The sequence below is a fragment of the Melopsittacus undulatus genome, chromosome 4 (genome assembly GCF_012275295.1).
Source record: "Melopsittacus undulatus isolate bMelUnd1 chromosome 4, bMelUnd1.mat.Z, whole genome shotgun sequence".
Lineage (NCBI taxonomy): Eukaryota > Metazoa > Chordata > Aves > Psittaciformes > Psittaculidae > Melopsittacus > Melopsittacus undulatus.
In genome coordinates this window covers 82,851,570-82,864,225 of record NC_047530.1, presented here as the reverse complement: position 1 = coordinate 82,864,225, position 12,656 = coordinate 82,851,570, and the positions used below count along the sequence as shown (strand labels likewise).

Below are 12,656 nucleotides of genomic sequence, written 5' to 3'. Positions count from 1 at the left end.
TGCTGCTCATCTGCAGAAATCCTACACCGAACCTCAGAATGCTGGTTCTCCTCCTGCAGCTCCTGGTTTCACTGAAGCCACCACATCTTCTGAAAAAGATTTCATCTGCAAAAGCACTTGGATTGTACCAACTCTGTCGCAGCTTCATCTGTAACTCGCTTGTCCTTACTATTTTTGCAGTATTTCTGCTACTGTTTCTCTCACAGCAGAGCTGTCACCAAATCAGCCCTCCATTCCTGTCTTATCACACTGCCCTGAGACATCGCTTGTAGCACACAGCCACAGCTAGGCTGCTGGAGAGATCAGCTTGTGCCTTGGCTGTGGTTTTTCCATTGCTATCAGTCAAGTGAGGGGCATTTCCTTCTTCCCTCATTTAGCCAGACTGGAAAGTGGCTGCAACACCAGATAGCTTCCTGTGATCTGCTTCAGTTTAACAGAAATATAGTCTGCTGTAACATTGCCTTTTAAAAATCTGTGGATTTTAACCTCCTCAGGTAGTGCATGAGCTGGGCAGAGAAAACCGCTGCTCTGAGTTAATGTATTGAGACTTCCCTTTAATTCTCCTCCTCTCTCCCTACAAACGCAGGCTCACAGGTCTGGCAGCAGTCAGTAGCCTCCACATTGGACACATACCTCGTCATTGAGGACCTGGCCCCAGGCTGCCAGTATCAGTTTCGAGTGAGCGCCAGCAACCCCTGGGGGATCAGCTTGCCCAGTGATCCATCTGAATTCGTGAGACTCCCAGAGTATGGTGAGTGGGCACAGCAAGGAGAGCTGACGCATGGTTTGCAATGGTGTGCTTTGATGGATCTCAATAAAAACACTTGTCCTGGACCTAGCAGGAATACAAGAAACAGCCTAGGAGATGCTCAGAGCCAGCTCCTGACATTAGAAAGGTTTTTAATTTCTGCTCCTCTCACAGGGTTCACAGCCTTCCACTGTCACAGAACTTACTGCAGTTTCCTCACAGGTCCCTGCTCTCTATCCCAAGACTACTTCTTGTCTTTACCTCTGGGCAACAGGCTCCATGTTCTGGTTGGTGTTCCCCCTGCCTTTCCATCAGTGCCCGCAGCACCAGCAGCTTCTGCTGGGCAGCCCAGCTGGGGTCTGCAAGTCAGTTTGCAAAATGTAGCCAGCATAAGAAGGCTGTGATGGAGGCAAGCCCCCAGCACATGGTACTGCAGGAGTGTGGGTGATTCCTCATGATGGTGCTGTAACCAGAGATCACATTTTCCCATGTTTTAGCAGCTCTAATGCATAAGTAGGTGTGCCGCTGCTTGGATAGCCTGTGCCAGATGAAAGGAGAGCTCATACAGCATAGCTCTACCTGCCAGTTACACACAGATGTGCCCTTGTACTGTCTGTGTGGCCCTTTTCAGAGCAAAATTGCAAGGACAGATTTGAATCCACTTTATCCATACCTTCCTCTGGAGAGCTCTGGCTTTTAGTGGTCCAGCACATTGGAGCTGTGCCTGAGTGGTGTGAAACTGGACCCCAAATGATAATCTTTTCTGTTTTAAGTAATGCAATCTCACATAATTCTAAAATATGCTGTTTATAGTCCACAGGAAACTGTCTTTAACTTTATGCTTTCCTTAATGTACTTTGTTCTTTCAAAGACTCTGCTGCTGACGGTGCCACTATTTCATGGAAGGAAAACTTTGACCTCGCTTATGCAGAGCTGCATGAGATTGGGAGGTAATATTAACCCTGCTTATCACTGCAATAAAACACCAAAACAATGGTTTGAAGCTTTTCCTTTGGATTAAAGTTTAAGTTGCTCTTTGTAGTTATCGTGAACAAGGTTGCTCCTTTCAAAGAGCATTGCCCATTAAATACTGATTAAAGTACTGACCGGTTAAAATACTGACTACATTTTGTTTTTTTGAGATCAGTTGTGATTTGAGGATTGCAACTTGGCAAACTTGTGAACAATTAGGGAGTCAAATCTCTGACAACCATTGGTAGTTCTCGCTGGTATCTCTTCTGTCATCTCTGATTTGATGCAAACTTTTGAAGTCATGATGATTTGCTGGTTCTGGATAAGCTTAACCTCAAAGACTGAGTTCGCTGAAGCACTCAGGCATGTGACCGACTTAAATCACATCCCAAAGCGCTTTGCCAATTGGGACGGTCAGCTGACAGGAGCCTAAATAGAAGCTGCATATGTTATCAGCCCTTAGTGCTCCGCAGAGATAGCAGATAAGGGGCATGCAAACAATTCAGGTTAATGCAGTTAGATCTTCAGCTCAGAGCTGAGGTGGGTAATTGTGGGGCTGAAAGGACAGGAGTCTCTGGTTCTGCAGAAGTAAGGGTGATGTATTAATAAGAGGCCAAGTTCAGAGCATGGTTTCGCTGAGTAGTTTTACTTTCAAGATTGGTACTAGGCACTGGTCTGTAAAGAGTTTCATAAATGCTCTCCTGCCAGCTCTTTCTTAATTTCTTACTGTGTGTCTGAAACACTGAGACAAAATGATAGGTTAGTGATTATTTAACAAGGCTTTTCTTTTAGTTGCCTGAGAAAGTTTGGGCTCTCTATTAAACCAACTGGAGAAGGGAGACCCGCAGCTAAAAAAAACAACAAACAGAACCTGTAGAAGTGGCAGCAAATTGAACTCAGGGGAGATTGTTAAAGGACATCAGTATGACTGCACAAAGCAAAGTGACACCATTTGCTCTCAGTGTTCACTAATCCCCAAAGAATCTCAACATCCAGGGTAAAAGATGAGGCTCTTTGCTGGAAAAGGTAACAAACAACTTGTTAGATCTGATTCCTTGTGAAATATCAGTGTGCTGAATCAAACAACACTTTGAAAATGAGTATGTTATTGTATTTAAAATTAGATGTGTTTTATTCATGAGGCTCCTTTATTATTCTGGGTTTTTTGTTGTTTCAGGGGCCGATTCTCCATAGTAAAGAAATGTGTTCACAAAGCCACTCGGAAAGATGTTGCTGTAAAATTCATTAGTAAAAAAATGAAAAAGAAAGAGCAGGCAGCACATGAAGCAGCTTTGTTACAGCACTTACAGCATCCTCAGTACATCACTATCCATGATACCTATGAGTCTCCTACTTCTTACATCTTAGTTTTGGAACTGTAAGTATGTGGAGCTTGAATTCAAGTGTATGGGTAGGAATCACAATTCTATTGAGCTCAGGATAAAATTCACCCTGACTTCATCAGGGGAAATATGTTGTCATGAGGTTTTTATTGATTGTGATATCAAATGAAGCAGCTGTTTTCTGCAGAGCTTCCACTGCCTTTTCTTTACAGTAAATGTGATTCAGAGGGACAAATGAAACTGCTTTCTATTCTGGTGAAGCTTGGGTAATTGTTATCTGCAGTTAGTTTGTCCCGCTGAATAGTATCAGATTTACTTGGGCAGTTTCGTCCACTTTTTACATTCAAGTGAATGCATTATAGCTAGATTGAAGCCTACATTGTTCTAATACCTTTTGATGAAAAGATCTGTGCAGCAACCATGCTTGCCCCTATAAGGAGAAATAGCAACCAAAATGCAGAATGCTTCTGTGTTACAGTATATCCAACAAAGTGTATTTGAGGTATTTGATTGTTTATTTATGCAGATAAATAAAACTAGGTGGAAAACTTTTATGGGGTTAGTTTTCCCACAGAACATATTACCAGCTGAAAAGGTCAGTGATTTTTTTTTTTCTGCATTATGCAACCAGCTCTATAAATAAATAGATGAATACAAATAATTAAGAGGATCTGTTTTCAAAGGAATTGCCTCTGTCTATTGAATCCATCCTTAAGCAAATGAGTTTACTTTGAGACTGTTGCTAAATTTTTCAAGGACTAGAGATAACAATTGAGAATTAATCATTCTACCACTTCCATGGCCTGCAGTATCTTGAGATATCATTAAATACTCATCAGATCTTGCATTTTAATTTCCTCCATTTTTAGGTCATGAAGTTTCCACTGCAATTTTGTTTTTAAATATTAAGTGTTCCTAGAGATACCATGTGATCTTTCATGTGCAGGGTTTGATTTGTTTACAGGATGGATGATGGTCGTCTCTTAGATTATCTAATGAACCATGATGAACTTATGGAGGAAAAAGTTGCTTTCTACATAAGAGACACAATGGAAGCCCTGCAGTATCTTCACAATTGCAGAGTGGCTCACTTAGACATAAAGGTAAGAAGAAAAGAGAATGCTGCTATTATTCATTGCCCTGGTACAGGGAGTTTCCAGCTGCTCAGACAGGGAAGAGGTGCAGTCTATACCCTAAAGAGATGAACACTAAGTGGAGAAGCACTACCTTTCACACCTATTTACTACAGAAGGGACTTGCTGACCTACAGTGCAAGGTCTTTTTCTTCCTTCAGACAAGAAATGCACCTATTTCCTTGATTCATTGGTTTGTTCTGAAGGATTTTCTGGATTTAATGAAGGAGTAGGAGGATGTCTGAGGCAAGAGTAAGATGTCACTACACCTGACTGAAGGGGAATTACAAGATAAATACATGGGGTATTTATGTGGGCTCAAATCTGTACCAATTTAGCTACCAAGCTTCCTGAGCAGAGCTGGCTTGTGCCCATGCAGCTCAGGGTAGGCCAAAAGGAGCATCCACAGTAGCGCCCTGGAGAAGAGAGGAGAGTGCAGGGGAGGGGGAGGTGGGGAGGGCTGTCAGGGACAAAAGAAAACAGTGTGCTGCATTATGCTGCAGAGCCTGAGAGGGGAACTGGGTGGGAAATACACCCGGGGAGAAGATCAGAAGATGAACAAGCTGCATTGTGAAGAAATTCAGGCATTTTCCAACATCATGCTCAGTTATATTAGCACAGCTTGTACCAACTTTTGTTAGCAAAGGGAGGTACTGTACTGTCCTGGATTCAGCATTGTACTGATGTCCTCACCAATATCAAAGTTATCTTGGATGACAGAAAATCAGTGACTGAAGTTATGATTAAATGTTTTGAGTTTTGTGATCTGCAACACTGATTCCAGTTGCCAGGAATATCAGATTATCCATAATTTTGTTTCAGATTTAAATGTCAATTAAAAATGGAGAATGAGAGATGAATCTAACTTTCTTGTATGGTGGACAATCCAGCTACAAGGAGGTCTCTTATCAACTCTCCAACCCCCAGGCATGTCAGATGAAATGATGCTTTCATTCTTCTGCTGCCTACTACCACTACAAAAAAAAAGATTCCTTTGTGCAGTACCTTATGTAAGCACTAGTCCCAGAAGGCTAGATCATCTTGGTTTCTTTCAACAAGATTGTTTGTATTTTCTGCTGTATTTATAGGACCTGTCAAAAAAAGTAGGTATCACTTGGAGGTAAGAAACTGCACTGAATTCTCTGTTTGATCCTAAGATATGTCCCAGAAACAAGGTGGGAAGCAAATATTCTGTGACCTATTTACAGTTCTCCCAACTGAAGGATGCTAAATAAAGCACCTTCTGTTGCGAAGCAGGAAGCAGGAGGTGCACTGGTAGTGACAGCAGACCTAGCCATGGACTGTGTTGTACCAGGATCCTACTCAAGAACATGTTGATTTTGTCAATGCAGACTGTGCAAGAGAAGAGCAAGCAGAGAGTTTTGAACAGCAGTGCAGTGAACTTTTCTTTATATAGAAATCCATGAGGCAGCAGTAAAATATTCATGAGGATTAGGGGCTATAGGACAGAAAAGTGAGTCCAGAGAGCGTGCAAGAAGTAAATTCAGAAATCATCTCAGAGCCTTTTGTTAAGAAGCAAAATCCACATTAAGTCCCCAGAGTAGAGTGTGTAGGCAACGCTCAGTGTGTCCCACAGAAAGGGAGGGAGATCTTAAATACTGAAAGAGTTGATAAAAGAGAGGGAAAACCAACTGGGATGAAATACAATTGTAGTCTGGGTTGGAAGGCATGACTGTGTGCTGGTTCCCTTATAAAAGGCAACACTGGTATGTTAAATGACAGAAATAGTAATGGCACATACCAGAGTACCTCCCAGGATACCTGGTAGTATTTACTTAGTGAAGAACATTTCAGCTACAAGTTACATAAATTTATGTAGCCACTTGCCATATAAATAAATGAAATAAATAAACTGATCAAAGATATACAGGTTGTATAAAAATTTAAAACTCTGTCAGTGCTTCTCATCTGTAGAGATTAGTTTAGGAAAAGAAACTGTATCTGGGAGAAAGTGCAAAATCCCAGTGTGTTGCCCTAATGTAAAAGAGGATGTTGTCACTGCAGCTTCAGCATTGATCTGAATTTACAGCAGTGTAAGCAACAGCTGAGCTGGTTCCTTATCATTCACTCTCCTCATCTGTACCTTGCACGTCTGACTAAATGCAAGTTTTGATTGGCTATTAAACCTAAATAAAATCTACATATTTTATTTGCAAAAATATAATGTAATTAAGTTTCATTATTGTTTTTTCAACAGCCAGAAAATCTGCTCATTGATTTAAGAATCCCTGTACCTCGTGTCAAGATCATTGATTTGGAAGATGCAGTTCAGATCACAGGCCATTACCATATACACCACCTCCTTGGAAACCCAGAGTTTGCAGCTCCTGAAGTTATCCAAGGCCTTCCTGTCTCTCTAAGCACAGATATCTGGAGCATTGGAGTCCTCACCTACGTTATGTTGAGTGGTGTCTCTCCATTCCTGGATGAAAGTAAAGAGGAGACTTGCATCAATGTGTGCAGAGTAGATTTCAGCTTCCCGCTGGAGTACTTCTCCAGTGTGAGTCATGCCGCCAGAGATTTCATCAATGTTATCCTCCAGGAAGACTTCAGGAGAAGGCCAACAGCAGCCACTTGCTTGCAGCACCCCTGGCTGCAATCACACAATGGCAGCTATTCCAAGATCCCACTGGATACCTCCCGCTTGGCTTCCTTCATTGAACGCCGTAAGCATCAGTATGACGTGCACCCGGTCCCCAGCGTCAAGAGTTTCTTGATGAGCAGGATGAACCCAGGCACATAATGCCTCCATGCCTGGGGTCCTACACTGCTGGTCCTGAGGCAAGATCCAGCGAGCAAGCAGGCACAAAGCAGATCTGTCTGTACATAGTCCCAAATTCAGCGTTTGCGTTTCATGTGGCTTCCCTAACTGCAGGGTACAAATCATTGTGGAGGTGACAGTACCTGCCCAATTCCTCAGGACAAGAGCAAAGGGGGTAATGGTGGCAGGTGCCCACTCCCTCCCCTTGAGGGGCTCCTTCTGGAACACCTGGTATTGTTGCATCCACCACCAAAAAAGGACTATGGGAAACAACCACCAACTGGAGACATGAGCCAAAACTGCAGTTGCCTTAATCTTTGTGAGGCAGCCTTACATGAAACCCTCTTGATCTTGCAAATGGAATTCAGAATGTACAAGAGATTACAAGCAGGATAGCTGGGGGAGTGAGACTAGGCTGACCGTACCATGTTCTGCAGAACTGGACTGAAGTTGTTTTTGCTGAAATCATCACAAGCCTGCTCCAGGTTAACAGACAGATTCTGCACGCCCCATATGCCTGAGTCTGCCATGATTTCAGTGGGGGCTTTGCCTGCGTAGGACATGCAAGATCAGGCACTAGTCACTGCTGGATCAGCTTCTGTGGTGGCGTGGCTTAGATGCACTCTTGTTGCATTGTAGTGCTCAGACCAAAATCCCCCGTTAATCCTTGGGCTTTCTGCTGTGTCAAGTCAATATCCTTTTGGAGCTATGATTAAGGCAAGGAATTCTTTGGAATATACGGCTGGTTTTGACTAAGCACAAAGGGACCATGATGGGTTTTTTTAAATGCATTTTATACACACTGTACAGATATCTTTTGCAAAACCTGTGCATTGAGAAAAGGCTGTGACCAATTTTTGCAGTATCTGTAAACTAGATGATGATGATGAAGACAATTTTTTCTATCACAGGTTTTCAGTATACATATATTGTATCATATATAAATATATATATATATTAAGGATCCTGTTCCATTTCTAGCTTCAGAATTGCTTTGCCCAAAGTCCATCTAAGCCTTTCAGAGTACAGTAGGAGTGGTGAGTTCAACCTTGTGCTTACAGCTTGAAAATAGTTTTCAGTGTTTGAAGTATGTCATTTGTTTCATTTCCAAACTTGTAAATATCTCTCAGCCACCATTAGCACCTCATCACCAAAGCATTCGTGAGGATATTTTTATGTCCAAAGCCTAATTTGTAATAAAATAAAAAATATTCATAATTAAAATATTTCTCTCTTGCAAGCCAAGTTGCAACATCATCACATTGATGTTACAGTGATGGAGCCAGCCTGAAGTATAACCAAGGCAGGGAGTGTGTAGTGACAAATCAGCAGTTTGTAGGCTGGCCAGATCTTCCTCTCTAGCAGTGGGCTGGGAGAGAAAACACCTCCCTGGCTGGGGCTTCCCCATCTGCCTGCCATAAACTCTATCACCTTGTAGGGCGACGATCAAAAAGAGGTTTTTTTCCCCTGTCATGCAAGGACTTTGTCTCAGTGCTGAGTGCTGTTCCTGTGCCTGTAATGAGAAATGTCAGTTGTTACCAAAGGTTTTCCTAAGGAAAAGGGCTTGATCTGACCATGTGTGCTCAGTTTAGACTCTCTTGTAAGGGCAAGAGTCAAATTTAATTTACCATCCAAGTAACTCAACTGTGAACCTACAGTAATATATCTCCAGGAGCAAAAGCTGTCTCTGGCAGCAGGTCATAGAGATACTCTGCAGGTACTGTTAAATTCTCAGGGCTCTGCTAGCCCATACGTTTTGATCCACTTCCAAGCTCAGTTTCATGGCAGATAGGCCCTTTTCTTTGGCTTGCTCCATCAGTGTGCTGGAGTGGTCAGTATTTTGGTGGTGGAGAAGAAAGGAAGCACAGAAAAAAACAAGCATTCAGCACCACATGCATGCCATACAAGAACAGACCTTGAGTTCAGGGAGCTACAGTTAGAAAGGTGAGCCTGGGTGCCCAAGCAGAGTCAGAAGCAGTGTGCAAGGCTGTGTGACTGATGGAGAGAGATCTAATACAGGGGAAAGTTTGGGAAAAGCTTGAAAGAGACAGTGTCCACGGAAGGCTAAACCTTCTGCTTGAGGTAGAATCTATCTCAGTCCCCCTCTGTAGCACAGCAGCTAATGTTCTAAGCAATCCAGCAGCACCTCTTAGACAAAGACCAGACTCTCATCCCGAGCAAGAGTGTGAAGTATGCAATTTCTTAGCAACCAAAACTTCTTCGGAAAGAAGTCATCAAGGGGTGTCTTTAATTAGCATCAGCCTCAGGTACTTTATCACTTCAGGACTGTTTATACTTCTTCCAATTTGTCAAAGCTTGATCTTTGTGCTGTGATTGTGCTGCTGTTAAGAAAATGTTTATGGAAGTGTGGTTTAGAAAACCCACAGCTTTTATTAGACCTGTGGGTACAGTTGAAGCCACAGGCTTTCTGCTTGGCATTAATACAAACAAATTCTCATGTATCATGTGAAATCTGGAGTTATTTAGCATTCTATTTTCCTACTTCCTGCATTCGCATCTCAAACTGCAACTGCAGACACTTTGGACACACATGGGGGTGGGTGGGAAAGCTGGATTGTTTAAGGGAATATTTAAGCCTCTCATTGCTATCAAGTAACAGAAAAAATCCCCTAAAGGCTTAAAGAGGATACAAGTGCTCAGATACAAAAAGGAGATTCCTCATCAAGGGAGAGAGCTGGAAGTGCTGAACTCTGAAGATTTTGAATTATTTCCTTTATGGTTCATACTTCTTCCATATTCATGTTAGAGAACTCTTCCTGAGTGTTGCTCTTCCTACGGCACATTCAGGAAAACCTGGAAATGTTAGTACTTGCAAATACATTTGTGGTTATCAACCCTTTTTACATTTTATCTCAAAGATTTCTTTTGCTTGAATAATAGCAAATTGAAATGAAATGCTGCTGTACAGAGGAGGTACACTTACCATGCTCGCTTGAGGTCTTTTTCAGACCTCAAGAGACCTGTGGCCTCTCTGCCAATCCAACAGCTCCTGTAACTGTGCTGTAAACTGCAACTCCATTTTAATAAAGAGATTACAGAAATAGGCCTGGAGTAAGCCCACTAGGTGAGAAGCACAACAGCCAACCTCCTTTGCAGCACTCTCCAACTACTGGGAGTTTTGTGCATGAAATACTTTCTGTAACAAACACAGGGAAACTGTATCTCATAAAGCTCTGTTGGGCCTTTATAAACTTCCAAAACAGCAGCTGTGTCTGAGGGGAAGATTTCCACCTTCAGCTTTACCACTCAGTCTATTCCAGGACCGCTAAGTGAAGGTATGATGGTAGCTGCACCTCTAGCTTCTGCAATAGCTTCAGACCAGCTAGAATGACCAGCCATAATACTACCAACAGAGCACCACAAGTTTGGTGCAGACTGGCACTTAACACACTGCCACCACCTTCAGACATCTTCCCGGTGCTCTTCCCTAGCACCAACACCAAAGTACACTTGTTCACAGTGTCCTTGGTGCTGGGCACCAATGAAACAGCACATGGAAGGCAGGATGATGTGCAGCACTCATTATTTAAGATGGTTTACATTTAATAAACACATGTGACAATGAGTAACTAATTCACCTCTTTCTGCTACACTTGGAGCAGCCAAGCCAGGCCGTTTCACTCTTGGCCATCAAACATGAAATCTGATTGCTCACATAACACTGTCAGCTCCCACCCAGCTGTCTGAAGCACTTGTTGCCACATAGGAGATCCCCACCAAGCTGCCAGCCCCCCCCCGTGCATGTTACTACAGGGATGACACACAGCCAGTCCAGGGTTTTACACTTTAGTATTTTAAATCAATCTTGGCTTTAAAATTTATAAAACTTCTCTCTTCCTACTTGTACCTGCAAGTTTTGTTTAGTCTTGCTGCCCTTTTATTTTAAATTAACTCTTTTTAATTTTTTTCCTAGTAACATTAATCTGTAAAAGTGTTTTACTTTTAAACTACATTAGTGCTGAGACAGTCTGTGTCCTCAACTGACCCGTACAAGTGCTGCGGCTTCACTGGAGTTCATTAGCATTTCTGACAATGCTATTATGAATACCATGACTAAAGGCTAAATGCAGACCCACACATTATGACATGACTATATATAACCATCCCTTAATACTGTTGCAATGAGAGGACTGCATCAAGTGACCTGGGATAATATAAACTTCAGAGACAGATGTAAAGGCTACTCTGTGTATACAAAGGTCTAACAGGTAATTAAAACACACAGGGGATAACCACCCAGTTTTGTTCCTGTTCTTTTCATTGCAGAGGTAGTCTCTCCTCTAACAGAGGGCATGGGTTTATTTTCCAGCTCATTCTTTCATGTCCCATAAGAAAATGGTGCTTTCCCAAGGAAACAAAATCAAATCCCATTTTACTAGGCTGACTGCACACTGCCATCAAGTGATGAATTCTTGTTCTGGGATCTGTATTAGTGGTGAGTGTTACCATAGCGTCAGGATGCTGAATGTTCTCTGTAACTGTCTTTATTATAAAGCTCGTGAAAAAAACATCTCTACACAAGCCATATTTCACCTTCATGCCCAACTTCTGATGCCGGTGCTTTTACTTCTCTTTCTACCAAACTGTTCAGCATTGCTCTGCCACCGTGGCCAATTTGCCTATATTTGATAACTTTCAGAAAGCAAATGCAATAGAAAGTGAAAAAAAAAAAAATCCAAAAACCACAAATTAAATCTCAGAGTTACTGAGATAAGAGCAAGCAGCTGGAATATACTGATGCTTTTCAATCTTTCCAACAATCAACCGAAGAAAAAACGGAACAGTATTGCTAACAGCTCAGCATTTTCAAGGTGCAAAGTAATTCTACAGCCTTAATTATTTCAGTGTATTGCTGGTCTGCCTTAAATGTATTTTCAGTTTTATTGCAGATTTCATTTTGTATGCACACAATGTTGTTTTTGTAAAGGTAAGTTTGTAAATATTTCCTTTGTAAGTCTAATCACTTGTGTACTGTTGTGAGTACCTGCTGTCCTCCGTTGTTGTTACTATACTGCAGTATGTATGATCACCTACAGATGTAGTTTCCAGCTGTACATCTTCTGTCCTTGCATTCCTATAAATAGAGTATACTAATAATTCAGTTTCTGGGCTTTTTTTATTAAATACAGTTAAATACAGAGAAGACCGGGTCAGTCTTATTTCACACATGTGGCAACCTGTCCGAGGCCTGGGGACTCGGAGCTTCCCGATCACTTTACACAGCTCACTTGCTTTAGAGGGATCTCGGGAAACCAGAGCAAGGACTCCTGCTCCAGCCAGCCCTTGGCCTTGCGGACACCAACCCGGGCACCACGCTGCCGCTTGGGCAGTCACACCGAGGGACAGCGAACCCTCGGGTCACATCAAACCCTCCCTGCACCAGCGCTTGCCGTTTCCAGTGGGAAGCGCGGGGGCTGCCCGGCACCAGCACAACCCGAACGGGCCCCTCGCGAGGGCACCGAGCAATGGGGGAGAGCTGCGCCCTCTGCCGGCCGGGCTGGGGCTCCGCGGCGCAGGAAGGGGCGGGATCGCGGTAGGGTACGGTACGGTAGGGAAGGGCCGGGACTGGCTGCTAACAGCGCCGCTCTCCCCTCCTGCGCATGCGCGCAGTTCGCTCTCCCGCTTGCCCGCGTTCGTCATCGCCCGGCGCCGGCGTG

The 12,656-nt window shown here is 43.0% G+C and overlaps 1 protein-coding gene across 1 annotated transcript in view; it reads left to right on the top strand.

The window, feature by feature from the left end:
• The window catches only part of KALRN (kalirin RhoGEF kinase), a 513,548-nt gene extending 506,290 nt beyond the window's left edge, over positions 1 to 7,258 (top strand). The window contains exons 57-61 of the mRNA XM_031053208.2: positions 587 to 751; positions 1,620 to 1,698; positions 2,898 to 3,098; positions 4,028 to 4,166; positions 6,415 to 7,258. Coding sequence (XP_030909068.2) covers positions 587 to 751; positions 1,620 to 1,698; positions 2,898 to 3,098; positions 4,028 to 4,166; positions 6,415 to 6,960 — 1,130 coding nt within the window. The 3' untranslated portion in view covers positions 6,961 to 7,258. The remainder of the gene's footprint in view (positions 1 to 586; positions 752 to 1,619; positions 1,699 to 2,897; positions 3,099 to 4,027; positions 4,167 to 6,414) is intronic.
• Positions 7,259 to 12,656: the final 5,398 nt, after the last annotated feature.